Below are 18,755 nucleotides of genomic sequence, written 5' to 3' on the forward strand. Positions count from 1 at the left end.
TTTATAGAATTCAATTTAAAAAGTGGTTGTATTAATGGGTCATTAAAACGATATGCCTATGCTGCTTTTCCTATCTGTTGAGACATTTGTTGATTTGTTTTGCACCAATTCTGTTTTTACCTTACTGTAGCCCTTATCTAACTTTTTAAATCTAGCTCAAAGTCAAGGTTGCCACTGAAGTCGGTATCGCCAATGTTGACCTTTCGGTAGTTGACAAGGATCAGAGCATTGGACCAAAGACCACTAGGTAAAGCAAACTATTATTGCATCTGCTGAAATACTTTTAATATTGCAGCTCTTATTTCTGGAATTAATATAGTAGAGTTTATGAATTTAAAAAAAGTACATATTTAGGAAGACTTTTTTAATTTAATCTTCAATGTTCATTCCATTAGGGTGGTTTATCCATCAAAAGCCAAGGGGTTCATTACCGCTGACAGTCACCAGAGCTTCGCTTTATCTTTCCAGTTGGCTGATGTGAACACTGGAGTTGAGCTTACTCCACACCAAGTACGTGCTGTACAGTTTTAAACTGGCTGTGTCTTTTTTTGAATCTGTTTAAAAAAGATGCATTGTTCTGGGGTTGTCATTTTTTCATTCGCAGAATTTCTGTTCTAGAACCATTACACGCACACACTCTTAACCAAGACACGGCCAAGAGTTGTTGTGTTCAAATTTATTTCAGGAAGAAAATGTCAACCTTGATGTCAAAAAGCCAATATAAACCTGTACTTCCAAAAAAAAAAAGGAGTGGTTTTGCCAGAAAATGCTACTCAAATTAACATGTGCATTGTTACTGATGGGTAACCCATCAATCCTGTTAAACTAGAAATAAAAACAGAAAAATGCTGTAAACACTCAGCAGGTGGAGAGAGAAATAGAGATAATATTTCAGATTGATGACCTTTCATCAGAACTGAATTCTTATGTTCTGATGGAAGGTCATCGACCTGAAACATTAACTCTGTTTTTCTCTGTACAGATGCTGCCTGACCTGCTGAGTGTTGCTCGCCTTTTCAGATTTTTCCCCACATTATTATTTTGCTTTTGTTTTACTGTTAAACTCAATCTGATGGCAGCTTTTCCTCTCAATTTATCTGAATTTGTAACAATCCTTTACAACTTTGTAAAGAAACTTAGCATTTGTGAAGCTGCCCATTAGTGAATGAGGGATTTAAGCATTACAGACCTGAGTTTCTATACTCCCCTTGTTAGGAAAAAAAAAAAGTTGCTGTGGTATACACTACTGGAGCTGCTGTGCTTTGTTGCCCGGTTTAAGGTTGAAACTAGTTGACCATCAAATGCAGAGTCTGGCATGAACTCGCAGGGATGTCCACCGCTTCCCTTCACCAGTGATTGATTGTCTTGGCTATGAAGTGTGGTGGCAGTCCTCACAATTACCTTGTCACTTGCCAAATTGGTTTGAACTGCAATTTAAAGGGATGATTTTGATGAGCCTTTTTTTGGTATTGAAAACAAGTTGGATGATGGGAGTGATCCAAAAGGTCAAAGGGGTTCAACAAAGCAGATTGAAGGACATCGAGTGAGAAGCACATTGGTGCTACTTGCAAATTGATAATCCGAACTTTCATGACATTGCAGCATGGCCTATGAGCTATAATTTGTAAGTATAGTCTGCAGTAGCCAATTGTGCAAAATGCCACCTTTTCTATAACGTGATTGATATGCCTCAAGTCAAATGTTGACCATCTCAATATCTTACTCGGACACTGTTAAATGTGAGGATACATTGTGAATTTTGTACCTTTTAGACTTTTGTACGTCTCTACAATCAGAAGACTGAACAGGAAGTGGTGTTTGTGGCTGAACCAGACAGTAAAAATGTATACAAGTTTGACCTGGATGTGGTTGAGAGGAAGTCTGAATTTAATTCTGTCTCTGGAACCTATTACCTCTTTTTGATAATTGGAGATGCAACACTTGAAAATCCAATTTTGTGGCACCTGGTAAGTCTGTGTTCTCCAATTGAAAATTGTTTACTATTCACAATGTACTGCTAATAGAGATGACTCCTGCGCAGTTTTTTAAATGACCACTGCAATTTGCTGAATATGTTGTTGGACTGCTTCAACGTGTTTGATAAACCATAAGTTAAAGTCCCACGGTTCCTGTGTTTTTGCTGATGCTGCTAAGTTTACACTGAACTCATTCAAAATAATGGTTTCATCATCATAATATGGTAAGTGTATGCTCCTTACTTCATCTGGTTAATTTACCATGTACTGACATTGTTACAAAAGTGTTTGATGAATTGGCTGCAAGTAGAGTTTAAACCACTTAAGATTGGCTTTCCAGAAACTACCACTATTTTATCAACCCTGTTGATCCATGTGAACTTACTTTCGTTTTATTCTTTTAATGCAGGTAAATTTAAAGATAAAGTATAACCATTAACATTGTTGGACATCTCTCTGATTCCCTCGTGGTTAATGCCTATTGTACTCAGCAAGCTTCATCCATTAGAGTGAAAGGATAATTACTAGTCCTAGCCCCTTTAGGGCTATCCCGGATCAGGCGTATTCCCCAGACATTCACTTTCAACTAAAGTTTGAGGTAGCCGAATCCTAAAGATGCTTAATTGGGTCTAAAGTCCAGACTATCTCTCCCTAAAGGAAAGGAACAACCTGAAGATGTTACCGTCCTCCAGATAGCACTTTTAGTAAGTTTAGCTAGACTGTAACGTTCCAGATATTATGAGGGTCCGGAAAACTCCCCCAGAATTCTGCAACTCCTCACCAAAGAGCGTACAGAGATTGAGTTTGCGAGTTTGATACAGAAGTGCTGTGTGAGACAATTCTAAAAATATATAGGTTTATTAAAGAACCGATATGTAATTACAGTAGGTGTTTCAGTTGCAACATTAACAGTTCCAAATACAAAAATCTTACAATTCTATTATCAGAGATCCTTATTCTCATATCTTAACTTCGCTAGTTTTACAGTTCATAGTTTATTCCAGGATATCCACCAAAATCAAATACAATACCTTGATCCCCGAGATACAAAGAGTTGAAGAGCTTGCCTCTGAAGCCGAGAATCGCTTTGCCCCTTACAGTGAATCTATCATCCCATTTTGAAAGTTCAATTTTTATACCCTTTCTCAGTGGTATTTCCTTTGAAGTTTTCTGCTGATGTAAACTAATTATCTCTAGTCATTTTTCTGTTGACCCCTGCTATTTTTACAGTTAGATCAGCTTGTAGCATTAAAAATTATGTCTCTACCCTAGGTGTTCGAAGCTTATCATAAAAAAGTGTGGAGCAGGTGCATCTATTTGATGTCATTCTTACCAAGGTCTTCTATGCAATTCTTAAGTCACCTCAGCTGGTTGCAACACAGACTCGTGTCTCCTAGGTGTTCCAAGTTCAACATAAAAATACTGTGATGGCTGGTGCCTCCCCCACTTGATGCCATTGCCACGAAGGCATATGTTTCTTAATTTTCTGTGTTTGTTTACAAAGTGTACTTTAAAACGCCTTAACTGGGTGTACCATTGTCTTTTTTCCAAAGACTCAGACTTTCAGGAACCTCCAACCTCCTGTTTCAATAAGGCTATTGATTCAGTGTCAACAACTTATCTCAATAGCCTGTATGCTGTTCACAGCTTCTCCATTGTTGAGGCTTCCAGATTTCCAGACCTAGTATGTCATGTTTTAATAAAGTCAGAATTCTTTTATAGAATGGTGTATTTTTCTGAATAGGTATATTGCTTATTCCTTCACGAGCTCATGTAATACCACACAATTAATGATACTATTTTCTATATCAATTCGCCACAAAAATAGATTCATAGTTTGAGCTTTCTTTTCTACTGCATGAGTCCAGAACAAAGTTCGCATGTCCCATATTCAATGCTAATTGGTTATCTGTGAGAGGACTAAAGATCACAGTGCAAAAAAAGGACATGTTCCATGATTCAAGACAGTCAGAACTCCATCTGATTGAACAGTGGCTGAAGATTGTGTTGGAGGAGTAACTTTGTGCATCCATTCCAGATCTTGCCAAAAACAGCAATTCTGAATCAGTTTTGTAGTTAGTCTATTTAATATTTTCAAAATGGAACTCTATTGTCGAGGTAGTAGGAACAGTAAAGCTTTGTCCATAGATAAGAGAATTTAGCATTTTGGATAATTTTATTTTCTCATCCCAATTACCGAGACCTCCATGGGAACCTTCTGTTTTGGTTACTGAATAATGTTGTCTTAATGAGAATACAAAGTCCAAGGGAATCCCATTGTAATGCATTGGATTATCATTGCTCTCAGTTCAATGTGTTTATGGGTTGTTGAGCTCTATGTATTTTAATATTTAGAAGAAACTAAAAAGAAAAGAACAACTATGGTGCAAAGAAACCAACCACTTTGGCACCAGTGCATCTGCTGTGCTGCTTAGCTACTGAAATAAAGGTTATATAGAGTTCTGTGAAGGAACCTTATAATTGTTTAAGTCCAAGTATAAGGGCAATGTATTTATTATTCCTAATACAAGCTCTAAAGTTTGTTTCATGACATTCTGTGCTTAACTGCAATAAATAATTGATTGGAGACCAGAGTTAAAGTAACTGTTGCCAATATGTAAGGTTGTGAAGTTTGCCACTTATAAACTATTGGACACAGCGCAAAGTTTCTCTCCAATGCATCAGAATTATCAGTCTGTAGCAATTAATACTGAAAGTTGCTGTTGTCAAACATTTTATAGTTAGTTACTGTACAATTCTTCTGATATCAAACCTATGAGTACAGCGTTCTTTTTTGTAGTTTCGGTGCACAAACTAGATTTCTAAACCACGTTATATTTAAATGTAACCTGATATTTTCCAGTATTCTGGGTGAAATGGAAAAAAGTACCATCTATAGTAAAGACAATTTTTTTTGTAGCATTCCCAAAATTAACTCTTTGTGAATTTATCTAAGCTTTCTAGTAAAGCCCACTTTTTGTAAATTCATTAAAAAAAAATCTCAATGGTGGAAAAATACATTTGCATGTTTTAATCTCTTTCCACTTCTAAAGCTGGGCTTTGGACTGCATGACCTTGCATGAATTACTTCATATATTTGAAAGTCAGTCCAAAAAAAAGTCAGAACATGACGGCGACCAAGGCTTTTTATAAGATAATTTTTTCAGTGTGAACAGTAACTCTTAACATTTAAAGAAGAATCTATGTTCAGTTTTTTTTATTCCTATCATAGGCTGATGTTGCAGTTAAGTTTCCTGAGGAAGAGGCTCCAACCCCAGTACAATCTCAGAATCTCTTTGCCCCCAAGCCTGAAATTCAGGTAGGTACTTATGTAAGGTTCAGCTACTAAAAACAGGTGTCATTCTAATAAAATGTTGTCCAGCTAATAACAGTATTACACTCTCTATTAGAGTAGCAAGACACTTTACACGACACAGACCACTTCATGTTCTCTTTCTTACATGCCATGTAGTTAAAATTCTAAAAGAAAAAGAAAGACTTGCATTTATATAGCGCCTTTCATGACCACTGGATGTCCCAAAATGCTTTACAGCCAATTAAGTACTTTTTGAAGTGTAGTCACTGTTGTACTGTAGGAAACATGGAAGCCAATTTGTGCACAGCAAACTCCCACAAACAGCAATGTGATAATGACCAGATACTCTGTTTTTTTTAGTGATATTGATTGAGGGATAAATATTGGCTAGGACACTGGGGATAACTCCCCTGCCCTTCTTTGAAATAGTTCGATGGGATCTTTTACCTCCACCTGAGAGAGTAGACGGTACCTTGGTTTAACATCTCATCCAAAAGACGGATTCTTCATGAATTGCATTAACAACATGACTCATACCACATGTGGTGACGTTCTCGTAGGTTATTTTGCGTTTCATGGAGATGATGTCACATTTGGGAAGGGAGGACAAATTTACAGTGACATCACCAAAACCAATTGATGCATCAATTTAACTTCCATTTTAAAATGAATTTACTTATAATTTTTGATGCATTTAATTACCCAAAGAGTGCTATAAAACAAATACATAACGAAAACTATAAGACAGGCTCCAGGTCCCACTTGTAGTGGCCAGCCTATTTGTCAAATGTAAACTGTATCCTGCATATTGACATCTTCCATGCTTCAGTTTGTGTACTATTGAATTCAAAGGCTAAAAAATAATTGCACATTAAAACTGTATACAATTCATTAACCTAGATTTAAGAAGATAAAAGCAGTTCAATTTGAATTACAGTGCATTAAATGTCAGCCTATGTAAACTTTTGTCTTGTTCAAATATGCTTAGCCTTATTGAATTATAGTCGCAAGTCAAATATGTATCCAATTTTCTCTTTAAAAATTGCAATAGTCTCTTGCCTCAGCTACTCCCTGTGGAACCATAATTACATGCTTTGACAGCCATTTGCTTAATGAAGTTTTCATAACCTCTCCTCACTCTCATAGTGGCAATTATAAATTAATGATCCCTCATCTCTGACTCCCCAACCAGAAGAAATGGTCTTTTCTCTATTCACTTTATCAAAACTCGGCATAATTTTAAAAACCTCAAATAAATCTCATACAGGAAACTTTGTGCTATCCGGCACCGACGGGACCGAGCTGTTGCCGTCCCATCAAAACTGCCGGACAAACCAGCGCTAATGTTAAAACATAGAGCTTTTGAGCTCCGTATCTAGCAACAAACCCTGTTGCTTAGCAACAGCTTCTAAACAGTCGGCTGTAGCTTGCAAGCGTCTCTGTAGCTAAGCAACAGCTTTAGCTAGACCTTGCAGAGCCTGACTGGTGGGGGAAAAAAAGCAACGAAAAGAAAAAAAACTTACTGAACCGACTCCTGAATTTTGCCGGTGGATCGAGCATTCCGGACAGTTAACCTCCGGATAAACCAAAGTTTCCTGTATTAACCTTCACTGCTCTAGTGGAAATAATCCCAGTATCTCAAGTCTCTCTATAGTTTCCTGTCCCTGGCATCATTCTGGTCAATCTGTGCTGTTTGTTCTCTGTGGCTTTTAATATCCTTTCAATAATTGGGCAGCCAAACTGCAAGTTTACCATTACTTTTTTATCCTATATCCCTATTTATAAAACCCAAAATGCTGTTGGCCTTTTTAATGGCTTTATTATCTACATATGCTCTCACTTTCAGGGAATTCGGGATTGAAACCCCTTGGTATCTCTGTTTATCCATACCCTTCAGTGCCTTTCCATTTGAGTGTATACCCACATTCTTTGTTTTTCCTCCCAAAATGCATTGCCTCACACTTCTCTAAATTAAATTGCTTCGGCCACCTGCCTACCCATTCAGCTAACCTGTCATCTTTCTACTAGGCACCTTGCAGTTCTCTGGCTATAGAATTTAACAACTTCCGACCTTGACTGCAACTCCTATGTTCTCTCTGGCAGTAGCTGCTGGCAATGTGGGAGGGGTGTGCTGGCATTTCTGGGCATGGGGCGAGAGAGCAGATTGGTACTTTGGGTACATACCCCATGTTGGAACACTGCTGGCGGGGTGATCTGCACCCTTGGCGTTGACCTGCTTTTTTTCTTCCACCAGACTCCAGGGCCACTGGAGCCTGCATCACTGTGCTAGTTTTTCATGCTTCCCTTTCTGCCTATCCCCCTTTCAGCTACTCACACACTCTGTGTCCAGTTTATGTCTTCTTCAATTTCTCTCATTCTGCCTCCTTTTATCTCCTGCTAATATCACTACTATTTAACCATCTCCTGTTCTCCACCAAAGCACTTCACAGGTCATTCTATTTCTTTTCCTGTGTGTTTTTTTCCCCCTTGTTCCTTTTTAAATGCTGCTCATCTGTAATATCTTCCAGTCCTGAGGATGGGTCTTGAACTCTAAACCATCGAATTTTCTTTTTCCACAGACACTACCTGATCTGTTGAGTATTTCCAGCTGTTTCTCTTTTTGTTTTGTATTGTGATTAGACACTCTTACTACACCCCCTTTCCCCTACCACCCTTTCATAATGTGCTCGCTCCCTGCTGCATTTACTGACCTCATGTCTCGCACAGGTGGCCAGCTCACCCCCTAACAGGACATAATGCATATTTACAAGAAGCCTGGATCCGTCTGCATTTCTGTTCATAAGACCAATGAAACTTATACTTTTATGTCCTTTGATTAGCCTTTTAACCATACAACTATGTTTGCAGGCCACTGCTTTATTAATCAAATGTGAATATTGGGGAACCGGAAACCTACCAACCCATTTAATAGATGTTATTGTATGCATTTTTCTGAAAAGCAGTACAGTTCAAAGCTTTTAACTTGCAACAGCACCCATCATAGGAAGTAAATGTATTCATTGCTTTAACTTAGGTTCAATATCTTTTGCAATATTAGCTGCAATGTAGCAATTAATCTTTCAACTCTACTTGTTATTATGCAATATACTTCTAAACATTATTCTTTTTACAGCACCTCTTTAGGGAACCTGAAAAGAAGCCACCTGTTGCAGTCTCCAATACTTTCACTGCCCTTGTACTAGCACCCCTCTTATTGCTTGTAATTCTGGTAAGTATTGGTTTTAGCAAAGTTTTTAAGATTGTGGTTTTAGGAATGACTGGACTTTTAATTACAGCTACCTGGTTTCAACGTAATTGAGGGAAGAATTTTTTCTAAAGTTATTGCTACTGTGCAAGTTAAGGTTGTATTCTGAACAGATTCCTTTTGGTGTACCATTTGAAATTCTTAAAATCATAAGGCAAGAAAATGAGTCTTTCACTTGTCACATATACCGTTTGCATCTTTTTCCCAATTTTCTCCCATTGTCCCAAGAAAACAGTGACATGCTGGGGTGTTATTTTCATTGATACCGGCAACCGAAAGGCCATTGATGAGGTTTGAGCCCAGATGGTGAACGTCCTCAGAATTTGTGATCATGGAGGATCACAGCTGAACCTGATCCGATTTTTACCAAACATTTACATGCACACTTGTCCCAGGTGGCGTGTGGTGCCAAGGATCAAATGTGCCTGATGTGTTTTTTCTGCTTTCCCCCACCCACCCCCTTCACCTATGGTTACTGAGACCAACTGCAATGCTGAGAGATAACTCGGTATAAACCAGCGTTCAAAGCTGACCTTCCCAACTGACATTGCTTAATGTCACGGCAGCTAATCCATTTGTCCCCGAGCCATTTGGGAGCCCTCTTCTGTTTGTTGAAGTAATTTTTTTGTAATGTACATTTTAAAAATACGTTAAGAATTCCCTGCATTTGAATACACGTATAAGGGATGAATTAATTTCCGAGAGAACATTGTCCTTTTACTGTTGGTTTCTGGGTTTGAAGTCAGCCAAGACATGAGTGTTTTTCCTGATTGTTGATCTTGAGTAACATCAATTTATGCCAGTCTTAATTCAATTCTTGGTGAACACAGATAGGCCTTAGTCAGAAAACTGCTCTCCGGTTTGAAACCATGTTAATAACAGCACATTATCCAGGCCATAAGAATTAACCATGCTCTTCTGCTGCGATGTTATAGGGAGCCTTAGATTGTACATCTCAATATCAAACCTAAGGATTCTTGATATCACTTATCGCAATGCAAAAAAAAAAATCAGCTCCTTCGAAAAATACTGTTGTCTTCAAGAGCATGTAGAAGTATTCAGTTAGTTATGAAGCCCTTTAGGGAGTGCCTTCAAAGAGTACAGGACCACTTGGCATCTGATCCTAAACACTTCAGCATCTGGTACTGGACATTTCGAGCTCTCATGTTTTTGACTTCATCCCGGGATCAGAAGGATACTGATCCCTCCCACTCCCTGTGGTACAGATATTGATAAGCCTATCACTGTTATCAGTGGATCATCTCCCTGGTGATGCAGACCCAGAATGGTAGGTGTTGACATACCCTTGTTTACAAACTAGCTGCTGTCTCCCCTTCCACTTTCCACCCCTTGGAAAAAATCAGCAGAAGAAATTCACAGCAAAAGTAAGGCAGACTTTCTGGAGTGCAGTGTCCAAATACTTTGAAATTAGTTTCTGATTGTATTTTGAAACGGGTTATTATATTCTGTGATGAAGGGTCCAGTAAATAGTCCACAATGTCCTCTGTATAAATTGGGTCATCTATGATCAGAGCTTCATAAGGAATTGAACTGATCATCCAAAACCCATTTATTCAACAATCAACTCTTTAGCTCAATGTCCTCTGGAGTAATGTGCATGCAGTTTTCAATATCTTGATGTGTACTGATTACCACAGTGACAAAATAATGACTTACCTCAAAACTATGAGAATAGTCAGAATGATAAGAGATATGGCAAGTTGAATAGGATACTAGAATAATTAGTAATTTTAAATTCCACTTTTAACCCTGTGACTGATGAAAATTTTCTTATCGGAATATGAATGATGTACAATAACTTACTGAGTATTTGTTTTGTGCCTTGATTTTTAACATGCTAATTTAAAACACCTAGATTTAATGGGGAGACTAATTTAAACAAGTAGATGCCTTTTCACACACGGTGGTCGGGTAAAGCTTTTGTCTCTTTAGGAATAATTGGGATGTCCCAAATTAAACAAAGCTCAGTTTTGTTTAAAATTGGTCAAAAACTTACAATTCTGACAATAGTTACAGCAATTTCACATTTCACGATCGAGAATTAGAAGGGGGCTGAATTAGATCCAATTACTGTAATAACTTGTAAATTGTATGGCATTAAAGACTGTGGCCTAGAAATTCAGTTGCTTGCGCCACCAGTTCGCGCCCAAAGAGGCCACTCAGAGGCTTTAGCGCCACTAGCCACAACCACCGCGATATTTAGCGGGGCGCTAATGGCGGAGTTAGCCTGTAGCGCTGCGCCGCCACCGATGACGTCATCGGTGTGCGCAGCGCCCCGCTACCGCCCCGAACGCCATATTAGGTCGCGCCCGCCTCTTCCGCGCCGGCCGCAAATAGCGACCTGTACACAGGGGCCAACCTGTGGCGGTAGTGGCGCTAGTTAAGGTGGAGGTGCGGCCGGCCGCTTTTTCGGCGGCCGCCTGCCCGCACCTCCGTCCCCGGCCTCCTACACCCCCCCTCCCCCGCGGCATTGCCGGCTGTTTCCCGAGAGCCTGGCACTTCTCCTTGGTGCCGGGCTCATTTGCCGGCACTCGCGAGCGGGGATCGCGCTGTTGCAGGCACCTCCCCCTTAACAGTGGGAGGAAGGCCTGCAGTACCGCAGCGTGCTGTGCCGCAGCGGGTGGCGCTGCGGCACTTTGCGCGCCGATATTCAGTTTCAGCGCCCCAAGCGGGGCGCGGGAAGCCTCGTTTAGCGGCCGGCTTCCATTTGGGGCGCAGAAACTGAATATCCCGATGGCGCAAGTGGCTCCGCGTGCAGCGGTAATTCCGGCGCCCAGGCGAGCTTGGCGCCCCAAACTGAATTTTTAGCCGTGACTGTTATCAATGGGATTTTTCTAACTGCTCCTCTAATTTGCATATAAAAAACCTACAAGCAGGAATTTAAATTATGATGTAATATGCAATTTGTGAAACAGAGGAATGTACTGCAGATGCTGGAAATCTGAAATAAAAACAAAATGCTGGAAATGCTCAGCAGGTCAGGTAGCATCTGTGGAGAGAAAAACAGAGTTAACGTTTCAGGTTGATGACCTTTTGTCAGAACTGGAAAAAGAGATGTAACAGATTTTAAGCAAGGGCAGGGAAAGTGGGGGGGAGGAAAGAACAAAAGGGAAGGTCTGTGATGGGGTGGAGGGCAGGAGTGACATTCCCATTTACACCTCTTCTACACTCTTATCTTCTGTTTCTTTACTTGTCCCATTACCATCTCCTTTTGCTTTGTAGCATAGAAACATAGAAGATAGGAGCAGGAGTAGGCCATTCGGCCCCTCAAGCCTGCTCCGCCATTCAATGCGATCATGGCTGATCATCCAAGCTCAGTACCCTGTCCCTGCCTTCTCCCCATACCCCTTGATCCCTTTAGCCTTAAGAAATATATCCAACTCTTTCTTGAATATATTTAATGAATTGGCCTCAACTGCCTTCTGTGGTAGAGAATTCCACAGGTTCACCACTCTCTGGGTGAAGAAATTCCTCCTCATCTCTGTCCTAAATGGCTTACCCCTTATCCTTAGACTGTGACCCCTGGTTCTGGACTCCCACGCCATCGGGAACATCCTTCCTGCATCTAGCTTTTGTCATTTAATCACTCCTGCCTTCCATCCTATCACAGATTCTGTGCTGTATAACTCTGTGACTCTATCTTCCCTTTTGTTCTTTCCTTCCCCTCCCCCCTTTCCCTGTCCCTGCATTTGAACATAAGAACATAAGAAATAGGAGCAGGAGTAGGCCAATCGGCCCCTCGAGCCTGCTCCACCATTCAATAAAATCATGGCTGACCTGAACCTAACCTCAAATCTTCTATCACTCTCCATCCACCCGATCCCATGTGATCTCCCGGGAGAGGCGAAAAAACCAGATAAAAGACCCAATGGCGAATTTGGGAGAAAAAAATCTGGGAAATTCCTCTCCGACCCATCTAGGCGATCAAAATTCTTCCAGGAGATCACTCTGTCCCTATATTTTCTACAGTACTTACCTTCTGTAAAGGCGATCTCCACCCCAGCCAGGAACAGGAATAAAACCATCTCCTGAAATCTAACACAGAATTAGAACACAGTACGAGCAGAACCAGGCTACACGGCCCCTGGGCCCACTCCACTACCCACAGGGCCATGACCATTCCGAACCGAGACTCATGTCCAATTTCCTGCCCGTAACCCTTAATTCCCATTACTTCTAGGAAACTATCTATTTCTGTTTTAAATTTATTTAATGATGTAGCTTCCACAGCTTTCTGGGGCAGCAAATTCCACAAACCTACCACCCTCTGAGTGAAGAAGTTTCTCCTCATCTCAGTTTTGAATGAGCAGCCCCTTATTTTAAGATTATGCCCCCTAGTTCTAGTTTCACCCTTCATTGGGAACATCCTCACCGCATCCACCCGATCAAGCCCCTTCACAATCTTATATGTTTCAATAAGATCGCCTCTCATTCTTCTGAACTCCAATGAGTAGAGTCCCAATCTACTCAACCTCTCCTCATATGACCACCCCCTCATCCCCGGGATTAACCGAGTGAACCTTCTTTGTACTGACTCGAGAGCAAGTATGTCTTTTCTTAAGTATGGACACCAAAACTGTATGCAGTATTCCAGGTGCAGTCTCACCAATACCTTGTACAACTGCAGCAATACCTCCCTGTTTTTATATTCCATCCCCCTAGCAATAAAAGCCAACATTCCATTGGCCTTCTTGATCACTTGCTGCACCTGCATACTAACTTTTTGAGTTTCGTGCACCAGGACCCCCAGATCCCTTTGTACTACAGTACTTTCCAGTTTCTTGCCATTAAGATAATAACTTGCTCTATGATTTTTCCTGCCAAAGTGCATAACCTCACACTTTCCAGTATTGTATTCCATCTGCCAAATCTCTGCCCACTTACTTAGCCTGTCTATGTCCCTTTGCAGGTTTTTTATGTCCTCCTCACTCACTACTTTCCGTTCCATCTTTGTATCATCTGCAAACTTTGATATGTTACACTCGGTCCCCTCCTCCAAATCGTTAATATAGATTGTAAAGAGTTGGGGACCCAGCACTGACCCCTGCGGAACACCACTAGTTACTGGTTGCCAATCTGAGAACGAACCATTTATCCCAACTCTCTGCTTTCTGTTAGAGAGCCAATCCTCCACCCACGCCAGAATATTACCCCCAATCCCGTGATTTTTTTATCTTGAGCAATAATCTTTTGTGTGGCACCTTGTCAAATGCCTTTTGGAAGTCTAAATACACTACGTCCACTGGTTCCCCTTTATCCACCCTGTATGTTACTTCCTCAAAAAACTCCAGCAAATTTGTCAAACATGACTTCCCCTTCATGAAACCATGCTGAGTTTGTCCTATTAAATTATGTTTATCCAAATGTCCCGTTACTGTCTCCTTAATAATGGACTCTAACATTTTACCAACCACAGATGTTAGGCTAACCGGTCTATAGTTTCCAGCCTTCTGCCTACTACCCTTTTTAAATAAGGGTGTTACATTAGCAGTTTTCCAATCTGCCGGGACCTTTGCTGAGTCCAGGGAGTTTTGGAAAATTATTACCAATGCATCCACAATCCCTACCGCCACTTCCCTCAAGACCCTAGGATGCAAGCCATCAGGTCCAGGGGATTTATCCGCCTTGAGTCCCATTATTTTACCAAGTACCACTTCCTTAGTGATTTTAATCGTATTTAGTTCCTCCCCCCCCCTAGAGCCCCCTGTTTGTCCAGTGTTGGGATATTCTTAGTGTCCTCTACTGTAAAGACTGATACAAAATAATTGTTCAGTGTTTTTGCCATCTCCATGTTTCCCACCATTAATTTCCCGGTCTCATCCTCTAAGGGACCAACATCTACTTTAGCCACCCTTTTTCTTTTTATATAACTATAGAAACTTTTGCTGTCTTTTTATATTTTTTGCTAATTTACTTTCATAATCTATCTTCCCTTTCTTAATCAATCTTTTAGTTATTTTTTGCTGTCTTTTAAAGACTTCCCAATCTTCCATCCTCCCACTAGATTTGGCTACCTTATATGCCCTTGTTTTTAGTCGGATACTACCCTTCATTACTTTACTTAGCCACGGATGGCTATCTTTTCTTTTACACCCTTTTTTCCTCAGTGGAATATATATTTTTTGGAAGTTGTAAAATAACTCCTTAAATGTACACCACTGATCATGTACCGTCTTACCCTTTAATCTATTTTCCCAGTCCACTCTAATCAATTCCGCTCTCATACCTTCATAGTCTCCTTTATTCAAGCTCAGCACGCTTGTTTGAGATCCAACCTTCTCACCCTCTAATTGAATATGGAATTCAACCATGTTATGGTCACTCATTCCAAGGGGATCCTTTACTAGGACATTTTTAATTAATCCTGTCTCATTACACAGGACTAAATCTAAGGTTGCTTGCCCCCTGGTCGGTTCAGTTACATACTGCTCAAGAAACCCATCCCTAATACACTCAATGAACTCATCCTCAAGGTTGCTCTGCCCAATTTGATTTGTCCAGTTAATATGATAATTAAAATCCCCCATAATTATAGCTGTTCCCTTATTACAAGCCTCAACTATTTCCTGATTAATACTCCGTCCAACAGAGTTGCAACTGTTCGGAGGCCTATAGACTACACCCACTAGTGGTTTTTTCCCCTTATTATTCCTTATCTCCACCCAAACTGTTTCACTATCCTGCTCCTTTGACCCAATATCATTTCTCTGTATTATAGTGATTCCTTCCTTTATTAACATAGCCACCCCACCTCCTCTCCCTTCCTGCCTGTCCTTCCTGATTGTTAAATAACCTGGTATGTTTAATTCCCAGTCATGGTCACCCTGCAGCCATGTTTCTGTAATGGCCACAAGATCATTTGCTTAAAATCTGTTACATCTCTAACTTTTTCCAGTTCTGACAAAAGGTCATCGACCTGAAACATTAACTCTGTTTCTCTCTCCGCAGATGCTGACTTAACTGACCACCTGAATATTTCCAGCATTTTCTGTTTTTAATACGAGAATAAGTGTCATGGTTTACCAAGCTTCTGTTAAAATCAATACAATACTTTATATGGAGGGAGTGCAGATTGTTGACTTTTAATTTTAATAGTACACAGATTTATATGTTTGAAACATGGCTATCGCATGGGATTGTTTTGGTAAACATGATGGGCACATTGTAAATTGGAAAAAAATAATCTAGAAACTCTAATCTAAATCTCATTCTTTGCATCCACTGATCTGTTAGTTTCTACGGATTGTTTTATCCTGTCTTAAAATGGTACACTTTGGGCTCGTGATATTTCTGACTGCCGTTTTGTGTAGACTTTTTAGGGAATGCGCCTTCCAAAAAACTATTGATGCATTCAGGGTTATGCAAATAGTGCATTTTTTCCTGCAAGAATCTAACCTATTTCAAATTGTCGCCATTTTTGGACAGCTGTAATGGCTGAGGCTGCATCTGAATGAGTAGTTGGCCAACAGTAAAAGGTTTTATTCCGATGTTGAATCACACTAACTAAGCACAATCCAAGTAAATAACATGTTTAATATCTGTTCCAGGTATAAAGGCTACTTTGTGTGGCAGTACTGAGTGAGGGGGCATACTAAGCACTTTTTTTTAAGAATCCATTTTTAGTTGTATTCTGCTCAGAAACTCACTGGTGCTTTTCAAAAGGATGATAATTAGGTTGTTTCTGTACACGCTTATTGTATGTGTCTACATATAAAGAAATGCTTTTGAGATTTTCAACTAGCAATCTTAGAATTGTTGAGCTACTTTAGGGCCTGCTTCTTATATGTTTGCCTTTGTGGGACTCTGTCTGTTTAAGAAAAGATGTTACAGAATAATGTATTGCAATAAGAAGTGATATTGAATTGCAATGTCAGCATTATTATTGTTTATAAAACTAATGACCCGAGTTGGAAGTGAGTCATTTTTCTGACGTGGTGCAGGTAAAGAGCTTCTGCAAAGAACTGGCACTGAAATTAAATCCCTGCGATAATTAGTGAAATCTCTGATTGCCAGCAGTTAATTCGAGCGCACAAAAACCGTAGACCAAGGTCTCTTCAAGGTGTCTAGGAGACGACATGCTATTAAGACTATAAAATTGCAGTATTGAATTATTAGTAATTATATGCATTATTTACTGAGCTGCACAGAAATGGCAATTACAGGATCAAATGTTGTGACAAGATCTAAAGGCCACAATGTTATAACTGTCTTCAGGCCTTCACTTTGGGATCATCAGTTTTCTGGCCCTTTATAGTACTGTGTTCCTAAGTGGATTGGGACATATTAAGAGAGGGGTCAGTTTAAGTGTGTCTAGTGACATGCTGTGGCCCAACCATAGTCTACCTATTGCCATAGGGAGTTGGGGAGAAATCTCCCGCAGGACTTTTCTCTTTTTTTTGTCTAACCTCAGGAAGTTAGCATTACTGGTGGCTGGCGAGGGTAGTGCACAATGTTGCATCATCCAATGGATGGGTCGAATGGACTTTCCTTGCCTTTTTTTTTCATATGTTCCTGTGTAAAACTGTACCCATTAGAAGGATGTTACAACATGTTATTTTAAAGGAGGCATAATTTTAAACTCTTAAATTGTGGCCTATTTTGAGATGTGCTTATGATTTTTGAAAGTTGTGCTGTACCTTTGAACCTTGTATATTTTTTTTAATGTTTTCTGCAGTGGATCAAACTTGGTGTCAACATCTCCAATTTCACCTTTTCTCCGAGCACCATCATATTCCATTTGGGCCATGCTGGTAAGTATTTTTTTTGCCTCTTGGGGAAACTAAGATTTTGACAACTTGTGCAATGTTTATCATGGTACACATTTAATTGAAAACTCATTATAAATACAGGTACGTGGTCCTGTCATTGGTACTTCCACTGTTGATGGTGCCACACTTCCCTATCACAACTTGTGTCGCACACAATGCCTGCTATTTTATTGTGATTATTATGCAACCTGGCCACTAGATTCCTGCAAGTTACTCAAAATGCTTTCTGAAAACTTTTTTCATCTGCCATTTATTTTCTCTAACTGAAACTTCTAATATCTAAAATAAAGGTTCAAACAAAATAAAACAAAACCAAATAAAAGTTGCATATGTCACAATAGCGTGGTTAAATTTATGCATCAATTGTCTTCTGTGTCTTTTCATGCCTTCATTAATATTTTTTCTTGAAAACCTGTCTCTCACGCCTGGGCTTAAACTTGATATTGTGCCTCGAGCTGTGACTCTGAGCTGAATGTGGATTGTGCAGTCTGAACATGTGTATCAGTACCGTTAGCTGTACTGCTGGAATATTCTAGCAGTTTCTGCTCAAAAGGTTTTTCAAAATTATTTGTAGGAAAGCTAAAGAACAAATTTCAAACCTTTTTCAGGTAAAATATGTAGTTTTTTTTCCCCAATGCTGAGTGGGGGCTGTGTATCTGTGTCCGCAAGAGAGAGAAAGGATGACTGATTACTGTTGTAGCTTTTGTTTCTATAAACTTCAAAGAAACGATGCATTAAGCTCAAAGTAAACATTTTCCTCATTGTAATTGAATTCAGTTTTCAAAAAAATTATCTCGCCTGATTATCACGTTATATACGACAGTAATTCAGATTCAACATTCGGATGCTGCTTGAACCCTTCCCCACGCAAACAGTTGTCAGAAACAGAAAGAAGAGCACAGAGTATCATTTCCCATTTTTAATTTATGGGTGTGGGGTAATGTAATGGTTATGTTACTGGACTAGTAAACCAGAGGCCTAAAATGGGTTCAGTTCCAACTCTGGCAGTTTAAGAATTTGAATTTGGTTTAAAAACAATCAGAAATAAAAAGCTGGTATCCGTATAAAAAAATAAAGTGACCATGAAGCTATCAGATTGTTGTAAAATCCCAATTGGTTCACTAATCCTTTAGGAAAGGAAATCTGCCGTACCTACCCACATATCCGGCCGGTATGTGACTTCAGTCTTAATTGCCCTCTGCAGTGGCCCATCAAGCTACATGGTTGTATTAAACCACTGCTGCAGTGGTTCAAGAAGGTGGCCCGTGACCTCCCCTTGTCGGAGCAAGTAGGGATGGGCAATAAATGCCAGCCTTGCCATCAATGCTACCATCTCAAGAATGAATTTTTAAAAACTTTTTTCAAGTTTAAAAAAACCCCAAATGAGTTGAATTTTTATCTAATTCCCC

At 39.8% G+C, this 18,755-nt stretch overlaps 1 protein-coding gene across 2 annotated transcripts in view; it reads left to right on the forward strand.

Annotated features, from left to right (window-relative positions):
* Positions 1–18,755, forward strand: part of rpn2 (ribophorin II) — a 62,014-nt gene that overhangs the window by 31,403 nt on the left and 11,856 nt on the right. For both annotated transcript variants that reach the window (XM_086005596.1, XM_086005597.1), the window contains exons 10-15: positions 156–247; positions 396–510; positions 1,773–1,967; positions 5,209–5,295; positions 8,426–8,521; positions 17,253–17,328. In XM_086005596.1, coding sequence (XP_085861722.1) covers positions 156–247; positions 396–510; positions 1,773–1,967; positions 5,209–5,295; positions 8,426–8,521; positions 17,253–17,328 — 661 coding nt within the window. The remainder of the gene's footprint in view (positions 1–155; positions 248–395; positions 511–1,772; positions 1,968–5,208; positions 5,296–8,425; positions 8,522–17,252; positions 17,329–18,755) is intronic.

This window comes from Somniosus microcephalus, chromosome 13, assembly GCF_052327205.1.
Source record: "Somniosus microcephalus isolate GS21.2 chromosome 13, FLI_Smic_1.0, whole genome shotgun sequence".
NCBI lineage: Eukaryota > Metazoa > Chordata > Chondrichthyes > Squaliformes > Somniosidae > Somniosus > Somniosus microcephalus.